Source organism: Salvelinus fontinalis, chromosome 5 (genome assembly GCF_029448725.1).
Source record: "Salvelinus fontinalis isolate EN_2023a chromosome 5, ASM2944872v1, whole genome shotgun sequence".
NCBI classification, from domain to species: Eukaryota; Metazoa; Chordata; class Actinopteri; order Salmoniformes; family Salmonidae; genus Salvelinus; species Salvelinus fontinalis.
The window spans coordinates 49,904,216-49,916,697 of record NC_074669.1 but is presented as its reverse complement, the minus strand read 5'-3'; the positions used below and the strand labels follow the sequence as shown (position 1 = coordinate 49,916,697).

Here is a 12,482-nt window from a genome sequence, read left to right as displayed (position 1 = left end):
TATGTTAACAACAGTGGGGCAAAAAAGTATTTAGTCAGCCACCAATTGTGCAAGTTCTCCCACTTAAAAAGATGAGAGGCCTGTAATTTTCATCATAGGTACACTTCAACTATGACAGACAAAATGAGGAAAAGAAATCCAGAAAAATCACATTGTAGGATTTTTCACCGCCTTCGTTGCCCGGGCGGTGTGTTTGGGATCATTGTCATGCTGAAAGACCCAGCCATGTTTCATCTTCAATGCCCTTGCTGATGGAAGGAGGTTTTCACTCAAAATCTCACGATACATGGCCCCATTGATTCTTTCCTTTACACGGATCAGTCGTCCTGGTCCCTTTGCAGAAAAACAGCCCCAAAGCATGATGTTTCCACCCCCATGCTACACAGTAGGTATGGTGTTCTTTGGATGCAACTCAGCATTCTTTGTCCTCCAAACACGACGAGTTGAGTTTTTACCAAAAAGTTCTATTTTGGTTTCATCTGACCATATGACATTCTCCCAATCTTCTTCTGGATCATCCAAATGCTTTCTAGCAAACTTCAGACGGGCCTGGACATGTACTGGCTTAAGCAGGGGGACACGTCTGGCACTGCAGGATTTGAGTCCCTGGCGGCGTAGTGTGTTACTGATGGTAGGCTTTGTTACTTTGGTCCCAGCTCTCTGCAGGTCATTCACTAGGTCCCCCCGTGTGGTTCTGGGATTTTTACTCACCGTTCTTGTGATCATTTTGACCCCACGGGGTAAGATCTTGCGTGGAGCCCCAGATCGATGGAGATTATCAGTGGTTTTGTATGTCTTCCATTTCCTAATAATTGCTCCCACAGTTTATTTCTTCTAACCAAGCTGCTTACATATTGCAGATTCAGTCTTCCCAGCCTGGTGCAGGTCTACAATTTTGTTTCTGGTGTCCTTTGACAGCTCTTTGATCTTGGCCATGGTGGAGTTTGGAGTGTGACTGTTTGAGGTTGTGGACAGGTGTCTTTTATACTGATAACAGGTTCAAACAGGTGCCATTAATACAGGTAACGAGTGGAGGACAGAGGAGCCTCTTAAAGAAGATGTTACAGGTCTGTGAGAGCCAGTAATATTGCTTGTTTGTAGGTGACCAAATACTTATTTTCCACCATAATTTGCAAGTAAATAAATAAAAAATCCTACAATGTGATTTTCTGGATTTTCTTTTCTAATTTTGTCTGTCATAGTTGAAGTGTACCTAAGATGAAAATTACAGGCCTCTCTCATCTTTTTAAGTGGGAGAACTTGCACAATTGGTGGCTGACTAAATACTTTTTTGCCCCACTGTACCTAGCAATTTATATATAAAAATCAGCAAAAATAATATCGCTATATTCTACTGTATTTCCCCCCCATCCCTACACCTAATACATTACAGCAGCCCCAGTCCCATAGTCAGACAGTGGAACCGCCAACAAACTACATTTCCCAGAATGCACAGCATCCTTACCGTGTGCTCTGCATGCAGCAGAGTGAACTCTGTAGTGCTGATGTTGACAGAGAGGGGGCTGATATTGAACCTGGAAAAACAGGGGAGAGAGTAGGAGGCCAAACAGTGAGACGCCTCATCAATAACACCTACAAGGGACACTCAGAGCTAACTGGTACTAAACTGCAATGTTAAAGGGGCAGTTCTGTATAAAATCAACGAATATTTGCGTGAACTGTCCCTTTAAGGAGTGGGAAACTAATGCGAAGGAATTTGTTACAATAGTCTGAAGTGACTTCCCATTCCTTCCTCTGATCTCAAAACGCACTATAGGTGAACACAATATGGTCCAGTTGTTTCACTTCAGTGCAGATGAAGGAAAGGAGATGAGAGGAAGCCACTATAGACTATTGAGACGCACCCAAGGGAGTGCATCTCCTGTGCAACTAATGGTGAGAGGAGGTGTCCTTGGGTTCGTACCATTTGGTTAGTAGGTCAAGGGCTTCCAGGGGGGCCGGGTACAGGGAGAGGGCTCTGATCTCGACACACACCACAGAGGAGGAGGGGTTCTTCAGAGTCAGCAGCTTAACCTGGGGGAAAAGTTCAAAGTTCAAAAGATGTATTGTACATTGTCAATTGTATTTGGTTTCCATGGCTCACAGCTGGACCCATAACATAACAAGACATTGCAATGGAAAAGCATACTAAAAATGTTAAAAGTGTAGATGGTAGTTTTTTATTATTTTTTATTATTACAAATATCTCAAATCCTCCAACTGCCGCAGGTGAATTGTTGACTAGATGTACTACAAAGCTAACTATTAGTGTGTGATAAAAACATGTTTGGGTTACTTTGCTTTCATTGACAGGGACAGCACCAAAGTCTAGAGGGGACGAGGTCTCCGCTGGTAGTCTTGGCCACCTTTAGTGAACAGAAGAAAATAGGAACTGTAAGTGTATTGTGTGTGTGTGTGTGGCCCACCGCCATTATAAGTGATAGGTGTTAGAGTGACTAGATAATGTATAAGTCACTGAGGGTAGGAAAAATGTGTGTGTAGGAGTGACCAGACAGAGTAAAGGAGGGAAGTGAACAGCCAGGTGCCTCACCTGCAAGGCAGCTGGTCTTTGCGGATTTGCCAGCGAACGCAGAGCTCCGAGGCCAGTCTGCTGTCCAGCATCCAGGAGGAGGAGTCTGGGAGGAGAGAGCGCTGCCACTGGACACGACCTGGAAACACCCATACAACACAGCCTGAGTGGACCACACACCTGCACACATATCAGTCAAACACACACTGTACCAACAGCAGAGACCAATGACTCAAGCATGCATGCCACAAGCGTGTGCGCGCACACACACACACGTCTCACCTGCTTCTGACAGTCTGAGAGGACATAGTCGGCCACACTCCCTCTCCGCTTCAAACACAACATTACCCTGTGGAGAGGGAACACACAAACATACTCCCATTAGAGAACACACTCCGTTATTTGTAGCTGAACGAATGTCATTTCAATATAATGCCATTTGTTAGCTTGGACACACACACACACACACACACACACACACACACACACACACACACACACACACACACACACACACACACACACACACACACACAGTGCATTCAGAAAGTATTCAGACCCCTTGACTTTTTCCACATTTTGTTACGTTACAGCCTTATTCTAAAATGGATTAAATTGTATTTTTTCTTCATCAATCTAATACTCTATAATGACATAGAAAAAAACTGTTTTTTAGAAATGTTTGCAAATTAAGATTTTTTTTACAACTGAAATTTTACATAAGTATTCAGACCCTTTACTCACTATTTCAATTGGGTTCAAGTCTGGGCTCTGGCTGGGCCTCTCCTGTGTTGAACCTTCACCCCAGTCTGAGGACCTGAGCGCTCTGGAGAAGGTTTTCATCAAGGATCTCTCTGTACTTTGCTCCGTTCTTCTTTCCCTCGATCCTGACTAGTCTCCCAGTCCCTGCTCCTGAAAAACATCCACACAGCATGATGCTGCCAACACCATGCTTCAGGGATGGTGCCAGATTTCATCCAGACGTGACGCTTTGCATTCAGGGCAAATAGTTCAATCTTGTTTTCATCAGACCAGAGAATCTTGTTTCTCCTGGTCAGAGACCTTTAGATGCCTTTTGGCAAACTTCAAGCGGAGTGGCTTCCATCTGGCCACTCCCATAAAGGCCTAATTGGTAGAGTGCAGATATTGTTGTCCTTCTGGAAGGTTCTCCCATCTCTGTCAGAGTGACCATCTGGTTCTTGGTCACCTCCCTGACCAAGGCACATCTCCCCCGATTGCTCAGTTTGGCCGGGTGGCCAGCTCTAGGAAGAGTCTTAATGGTTCCAAACTTCTTCCATTTAAGAATGGAAGGCCACTGAAGAATGATGGAGACCACTGTGTTCTTGGGGACCTTCAATGCTGCAGAAATGTTTTGGTACCCTTCCCCAGATCTGTGCCTCGACACAATCCAGTCTCAGAGCTCTACGAACAATTCCTTCGACCTCATGGCTTGGTTTTTGCTCTGACGTGCACTGTCAACTGTGGGACCTTTTATAGACAGGTGTGTGCTTTTCCAAATCATGTCCAATGAAGTCAATTTACCACAGGTGGACTCCAATGAAGTTGTAGAAACATCAAGGATGATCAATGGAAACAGGATGCACCTGAGCTCAATTTCGAGTCTCATAGCAAAGGGTCTGAATACTTATGTAAATAAGGCATTTCCATTTATTTATTTTTATACATTCGCAAAAATTTCTAAAAACCTGTTTTCGATATGTCATCATGGGGTATTGTGTGTAGATTGATGTATTTATTGATTGATGTATTTAATCCATTTTAGAATAAGGCTGTAACGTAACATTTGGAAACAGTGAAGGGGTCTGAATACTTTCCGAATGCACTGTACACACACACACTAAGTATATCAGAACAAAGGCGTGAGTGAGCAGATGTTAAACATTAGTATAGAGATCAGAACAACGGACAGTGTAGTATGTGTAAAGTGTGGTTATTCAGGACTGTAGTAGTATGTAATAGACAGTTGTCTATGGCAGTGTTTCTCAGTCCGGGGCATTTATCCACAAGGTATCTCAGCATATGAGTGCTGATCTAGGATCTGTCCGTATAATCTTATTCATTATGATCTAAAAGGCTAAACTGATCCTAGATCAGCACTTCTACTCTTTGTGGATACGGGCCCTGGTCCTGGAGTACACACCCGATTACACTAACAAACTCCTCATCAATCCTTTGATTAGTGGAATCAGGCATGTATTGCTAGGGCAGAAAAACAAATGTGCACTCCTGGTCTATGGAGAGTATGGAGGAGTGTGTATGCAGACAGTCCCTGGGAGTATTACCTTAGCCAGGGTGGAGTGAAAGTGGAGGGGTAGTTTCAGGGCCAGACCCAAGCCAGTGGTCAGGGAGAGGGTGGATAGCAGGTTTAAGGGCAGGCTCCTGTTGAGGAGCTGCAGGGAGAGGAGCCGCCAGCAGCCACCCTGGGGCACTGACACCGCCCCGCTGAAGTTGACCACCTTGACGCGCGGGGGACAGACGGTCAGCACGGACATACTGATAGCAGGAGATTCAACTATAACTACACAGATCTCATTCTCTCATATTTGAACTAGAGACTGATTTCAACCTTGGAAACCAGGCCTGTGAAACTTTGAGAGGCTGAGTTATGCACCTGTACCAATCTGTATAAAGAAACCAAGGCAAACTACTTTTGCACATAAAAATGTCAAAGTTCAGCCCGAAAGCTATTGACCGTAAGAAAAAAAAAAAACTTATGTTCGACTTCATAAAAATGGCAACGGAATTTATGGAACCACGTTTGTATGACGTAGCCATCTTTTGAGATGCCCAGCGCAACTACAAAAGAAGACCACCACTACCTTGAGTAAGCCCTGGGACTCCGGGGAGAGGGTGGCATCCTGGACAGCGAGGGGGAAGTGGAGGGTGTTGGTCAGCCACAGGTCCACGTGGTCTGCCCCTCTCTGCCTCTGTCTCACCTGGAAGAGACTAGACAGCTCCAACCCCCTGGAGAGAGGAGGGACAACCATTGAAAAGTGCTCTGGAGGAGTGAGAGGCACTCTGTCTCTTAAATTGTGTTGATAACGTAACACCCATTCACTACATTTCCTAGCGATTTGTTGTTATCTGGATTTTATACTTTGTAAATACAAACTGAAAACAGAACATAAACATCACCTTACACACCTTGAGGGCAGAAAATACAATCGAAATCTCCTTTTGAGCAGAGTATGGTCTTACCTGTGTGTGATGTGGAAGCCAGGGAAAGTGTTCACTGTGTGATTCCCCAGGACCTGTAGGCTAATATGACTGGAGCATCTTCTACCCTGACCTGGCAGAGACCCTGCTGAACACAGTCAACATTGGATTTTAAAAGTAGGAGGTTCCTCTCGGTAGATAAGTCACGTTCCAGCTAATACAGGACAGTTGTATTTTTCATAGTGATAGAAGCTAAATACATATCTAGATTGGAATTAAAAGCATATGTGCCTTCAGAAAGTACTCATACCCCTTGACTTATTACACACGGTGTTACAGCCAATATTGATTAAATAATAACTGATATTGTCTTGACTCAGTAAGTATTCAACCCCTTTGTTATGGCATGCCTAATCAAATTCAGCAAATACATATTTGCTTAACAAGTCACATAATAATTTGCAGGGACTCACTATGTGTGCAATAAAAGTGTTTAAAATGATTTTTGAATTACTACCTCATCTCTGTACCCCCCCACCTACAATTATCTGTAAGGTCCCTCAGTCGAGCAGTGCATTTCAAACACAGATTAAACCACAAAGAACAGGGATGTTTTCCAATGTCTCTCAAAGAAGGGGACCTATTGGTAAGCAGACATTGAATATCCCTTTGAGCATGGTGAAATTATTAATTACGGTACACTTTGGATGGTGTATTAATACACCCAGTCACTACAAAGATATAGGCGTCCTTCCTACTGTAACTCAGTTGCCGGAGAGGAAGGAAACCACTCAGGCATTTCACAATGAGGCCAATAGAGCCCCAGAGTGGAGGTGTCATAATACCCATGAAACATAGTGGTCAAACAGGGAAATGGTCCAAATCATCTCTTCTACCATTCATATTTCCAATAGGGGATTTTAAAAACACTTAAAATAAGGTCAGTGTTTAAATAGACTTACCCTGGTGAGATGTTTTCATAACCACGTAAATCTCTCTTGGACAAGATGACTTATCAATATATTCGGCTCTATTTACTCGGAGTCTAAAACGCTAATTAGCCTCAAAGTAGACGTAATGCAAAACTACAAATCAAGCTCCTGCATGTCATCTCTAGCTGATACCGTTGCTAACATGTATTGTGTCAAATTAAAACTTACAAGACAGTTCACAGAATTGTCCATTTCAAGAAATGTTGCATATGTATTCATTACTACATTTAGTAAACAGATAGTTAATCCAGATTCTTACCTTTGCCTCGATTCGGCAGTCTCGTTCAGATCATCATGGTATTTTTTTATGATAGCTACATTAGCATCTAATTAGAGTTTCATTTTTAGGGGGTAAATACAGGCGAATATATTGATAAAAGTCACCTTGTCCTAGAGAGATTTACAGTTATCAAAACAACACATCTGGGTAGGCCAACATGAAAAACGATTGGAACCATTTCCCTGTTTGACCGCTAGGTTTAATGGTTATTATGACTCATACTGTGGTACTCTATGGTGACTTTAAAAACATTACAGAGTTTAATGGTTGTAATAGGAGAAAACTAAGGATGGATCAACAACATTGCAGTTACGCCACAATACTAACCTAATTGACAAAGTGAAAAGGAAGCCTGTAAAGAATACAAATATTCCAAGACATGCATCCTGTTTGTAACAAGGCACTAATGTAATACTGCAACAACAAAATATGGCAAAGCAATCAACTTTTTGTCCTGAATACAAAGCGTTATGTTTAGGGCCAATCCAATACGGCAGTACTGTGTACCACTCTCCATGTTTTCAAGCATAGTGTTGGCTGCATCATGTTATGGGTATGCTTGTAATCGCTAAAGACTGGGGAGTTGTTCAGGATAAAACAAGAAATGGAACGTGAGCTAAGCACAGGCAAAACCCTAGAGGAAAACCTGGTTCAGTCTGCTTTCCATCAGACACAGAGATTAATTCACTATTCAGCAGGATAATAACCTAAAACAAGGAAAAATCTACAATGGAGTTGCTTACCAAGAAGACCGTGAATGTTCCTCGGTGGCTGAGTTACAGTTTTGACTTAAATCTACTTGAAAATCTATGGCAAGATCTGAAAATGGTTGTCTAGAATTTTGAAAAGAATAATGAGCAGGTGTGGAAAGCGCTTAGAGACTTACCCAAACAGCTGTAATCACTGCCAATGGTGTTTCTACAAAGTATTCACTCAGTGGTGTGAATACTTATGTAAATTAGATGATTTGTGTATTTCATTTGCAAAATTGTCTAGCAACATGTTTTCACTTCATCATTATGGGGTATTGTGCATAGATGGGTGAAAAAAAAGCACTCATTTTGAATTCAGGCTGTAAAAACAAAATGTGGAATAAGTCAAGGGGTATGAATACTTTCTGAAGGCACTGTACTACAACACCTTGGGCCTTATTGCTTAAATATACACACATGCTATCAACTCATCAGCAAAATAGGAAAAGATCTCACACAGCTGAGTTTGCTTGGTGCAGGTGTGTGGGAATAATTTGATGATGATATATCAAGAGCAATTTGCAGGTTTTCCTTTTCTTTTAAGATATCAACATTATTACCACAAACGGCAAACAGACCCAGTATTTCTCTACCATGCCATTGAAACGTACCTCTGCAAGCTAGCGTAGCCACTTCTGTGAAGTTTGTCGCTGATGCTCTCAGCAGGACTGGGCTGAACTCCAGAGTGCTGTCCACTTTGGATAACAACTGTATTTCCTAATAAAAATAGATACAATATAAACTCCTGCATTGGTAATACTGAATACATATTAAATAGACTCCATATGAGTACTCTGAGTACTCGCACAGAAACTTACCTTAACATAAAGTTTCTTTCCTCCTGAATTCAACATATAAATTCCTATTTTTGGCTCCCCTGTAGGACAGAATGAAGACATAATAGGTTAATGACATGTTATTGACAGAATCAAATAAATACTGTACTGCTGCCCAACAAAACACTGAAAATTGCACTTCTCTCTGTCGCCAGTAGGTGTCACTACGCACACAAAATGGATACATCCACCTTAAGACAGAGTCAATAATCTTCAGGGCTACTTGACATCCTCTAGGTACTGTGACTATACTCCATGCACATAATCTAAGAGTGTAATGCTGATGCTCTATGATGCCCATTCCAAAGTAGAAGGTAAATGCCCCATCTATCCCATTCATGCATGCCAATCACATCTGTTGTACACGAGACAAAAAATTACTGATAACACTCCTCACAGGTGGTCAGATGACTGTGACAATTAACTTAAAATTAGATCTAATGTTACTCACTAGGTGGTTACAGTTTAGTTTGATCTGGACAGTAGCACTAAGTGAAAGGAGGTGATTACGTTTACAGTATGCTGTGATCATAAAAACCTGAGTGCTCTACTCTACAGCAGCAGTGCAGCAGTTTCGTGGGTGAAAGTGCTGAGCTGACACTTCAGGGCTGATTTCCTTGGCTCTGGCAATTCCTTTCAACCTCAGGTTTCTCTGCAAGTGAGACTGTGGATGAAAATGACGTGGGCTACCGTTCACGCTTCACCTCCATCGATTGCGTTGTATTGGCAAACCAATGAATGACCAACCGTTCACTGGGAGTCACTAAATTCACCGTTTTAGTACCGTTTCACAGAAATAAAATGTTGTAAACTGACATGACCCAGATTAAGTCTACTATTAGATTAAAATGGAAATGGAAAACATCCCGTAGTTGTTTATGATGTAGAAGTCAGTGGACAGAAGAACAAGGAAAGAACATCTAATCACCCATGTCTGGCCCCTAGTACAAAACTGTAAACAATGGTTGCATCCCAAGTGGCACCCAATTCCCTATATAGTGCACTACTTTTGACCAGAGCCCTATGGGTCCTGTTAAAAAAGTAGTGGACTATGTAGGGAAAAGGGTGCCATTTGGGACAAATACAATGTTAATCTACCATCAATCTACAGGCCACATGCCTGGTGTGATAGGGATATTCTAGCAGGGAGATGTAGTCTACTCTACAGAGTATAGTCCGGCCTTGATAAGGGAGCACTAATGGTCCTGTGTATGTAATATGGGGTGTGGTGGTGATGAGGATACAGGATGAACTTGCACCAATGGGCTGATCTGAGATCAGTTTTGCCGTTTCCCCTTTAATAGTCAAGATGAGAATTTGGGGAAGGACATGTTTTATTCTACAACTAGCTGTGGTAATATGCTAAATGGCTCAGCAGTGGTAAGGCTCCCAAATCCGAATCAGTGTTTCTCCCAAATGTTTCTTTAGGTGGGGTGCAAAGGTCCCTAAACCCGCAGACTACCAACATTCTGTATTAAAACAAACCAAAACCCTAAAATATTTTTATTTATTCCTAACTCTCATGCCTTACCCCACCTCCACCCCCAAAAACTAGTCCCCTAGCCCCGACACCCACCGTTGGCAGAGCCGCGGCCCGTCGCTGGGGCGACCAACAGGACCAGGATGTGCTCGATGATGTAGGGCTTGAGCTTGTCCAGGTCAGCGGGGCGTTCTGTGCTTTCCGACAGCCTGATCTGGAGGTTGAGTCGCTGCTCTACCCCGGCCGCATGGTCCTCAACACTCTGGAAGCAGGACCCCTGGGGAAACGGCAGGAAAGGCATACCAGTTACACAGAGGGAGCAAAGAGGTAGAAAGGGGGAGGGGGTTGGTTGAATAGAGCAAAGAGAGAATGAAGAGGAGTGTAGAAAGAGCGATTAGTGGGAGAGTGGAACGTGGAGAGTGATAGGGGGGCAAGAAAGGGGGGACAGAGGGAGAGACAAATGAGTAAAATTGTGTAAGAAATGTAAATGAGGAAGAGATGAAGAGTGGGAGTATACTAAAAGTATATACATAGTCAGCTAGAGGCAGAACTATGGGCAACAAGCTGCTTCTCTCCAGTCCCTCAGCACTGTACCTAACCCGCTCACTAACCCTCCCTTTAATCTGACAAGATCAGTATCTGAGGGGTGCAAAGCCCGGCTCAAACCAGGCCTTGTCGTTTTAGGAGTAGGAGCAACTCAGGCCTGGACTTAAGAAACAGACAGCTATCTATCCCTGGCTAGACACCACAGGGCCTGGGCCTACGATAACAAACACCAAGCCCCTGTGGATACAACAGATATACACAGACTACCAGCCACTTCCTGAATACGCCATATTAGTGCTTATCCCCCCTGACCATAGGAGTTGGCTATACTTCACAGATCTGGGACCAGGCTATACCGTACTAGAAGTATTCACAAGGCATTATGAACAAACAAACAAAACAAAGTTGGGTTAGGTTTGAGAGATAGAGTGGTGTGTAGGGCTTGCGTCATGGTGGTGATTGCGCCACCTGTGTTTAGGGAAGCTCCCGGCCCAATTAAAGGTCTCGCGAGGAAGCAATTATGTTCCTAGCAAGTGGTCTCACTGTCCTTGGGGCTTCTTGTGGAACCAGACTGCAGTCAGATATCACAACACCGCAGCTCACTCAATAGATGTCCTGTACACATAATCCTTCAAACAATTTCATCATGAGCAATGATTCTGCAGTAAAGTTTAGAGCCACAATTCATGTGACATAGGTAATAACCGACTACAGGAGAATAACCCTTGTGATTATCGTGAAGCCAAGAAGATAGTGAGTACACAGTTAAGGAGTATTCAGCACTCATGTTGACAATAGTTGGAAAAAATAATAAAATAAACAGTAACGGCCATAAGTGCTATGAAAATGCCTGTAATATCAACGCTCAAAAGTTATTCTTACAGTTTGCATGGAATTTAAGCGTTTAGCCTTTAAAACGCAAATAGGTTGTCTCGAAAATATCAAGTGGTCATACACATGCATTTCTGTTAAGTCTGGCATCATTTTTGATTAGATTTTGGTCTCGTGTTCAATTTTGAACTAATATAAAGCATTTTTCAGTCTTTCAATTTACATATTGACAACATTATAGTGAAAACGGTGGTTTTAAAAAGTGATGATGCCCAGTACCTGCGGCTGGCTGTACATGCTCTTGGGTAAACTGCACTCTAGCAGTAGCCCCAGGATAGTGATGTTGGAAGAATCTTCCTGTAACAGCGTAACAGAGAACAGAGTCAATGGTAGAAACTTACAATCAAGGAGGTTGATAACTCAGCCTTCATTCCAATGCTCTTTGATGAGATGAATAGCTGGAAAGGTCATGTTGATTAGACTAAATAAACTAAAGACAGTTTCATTAATCCAGATTAAAGATTGAAATTACATCCACCACTCTTTTAGATGGAAGTCTAATGGGACAAGTGAAGAAATAAATACAGGCATGTGTAGCATAACTAACAAACTAAACTAATTATGTGAGGTTATATTAAGCAAAACATTATTAACATACAGTTGAAGTCGGAAGTTTACATACACTTCTGCCAAATACATTTAAACTCAGTTTTTCACAATTCCTGACTTTAATCCTAGTAAAAATTCCCAGTTTTAGGTCAGTTAGGATCACCACTTTATTTTAAGAATGTGAAATGTCAGAAAAATAGTAGAGAGAATGACTTTTCAGCTTTTCTTTCTTTCTTCACATTCCCAGTGGGTCAGAAGTTTACATACACTCACTTAACAACCTCATGCTAATCGCATTAGACTACGTTAGCTCAATCATCCTGAAGAAGTTTTAATGAAGCAGCCAATTGAGGACTTGTGATGAGTCTGTCAAACTAGACACTCTAATGTTCTTGTCCTCTTGCTCAGTTGTGCACCGGGGCCTCCCACTCCTCTTTCTATTCTGGTTA

At 42.4% G+C, this 12,482-nt stretch overlaps 1 protein-coding gene across 5 annotated transcripts in view; it reads right to left on the bottom strand.

Annotated features, from left to right (window-relative positions):
* The window catches only part of tmem131l (transmembrane 131 like), a 93,728-nt gene that overhangs the window by 22,062 nt on the left and 59,184 nt on the right, over positions 1–12,482 (bottom strand). For 2 of the 5 annotated variants that reach the window (XM_055923802.1, XM_055923806.1), the window contains exons 8-19: positions 11,704–11,781; positions 10,144–10,324; positions 8,550–8,608; positions 8,343–8,448; positions 5,750–5,855; positions 5,371–5,515; positions 4,834–5,007; positions 2,813–2,882; positions 2,552–2,669; positions 2,297–2,366; positions 1,925–2,034; positions 1,466–1,535 (exon numbers count right to left, since the gene is read on the bottom strand). In XM_055923802.1, coding sequence (XP_055779777.1) covers positions 1,466–1,535; positions 1,925–2,034; positions 2,297–2,366; positions 2,552–2,669; positions 2,813–2,882; positions 4,834–5,007; positions 5,371–5,515; positions 5,750–5,855; positions 8,343–8,448; positions 8,550–8,608; positions 10,144–10,324; positions 11,704–11,781 — 1,287 coding nt within the window. The remainder of the gene's footprint in view (positions 1–1,465; positions 1,536–1,924; positions 2,035–2,296; positions 2,367–2,551; positions 2,670–2,812; positions 2,883–4,833; positions 5,008–5,370; positions 5,516–5,749; positions 5,856–8,342; positions 8,449–8,549; positions 8,609–10,143; positions 10,325–11,703; positions 11,782–12,482) is intronic. The other 3 variants (XM_055923803.1, XM_055923804.1, XM_055923805.1) reach the window with 3 other exon arrangements.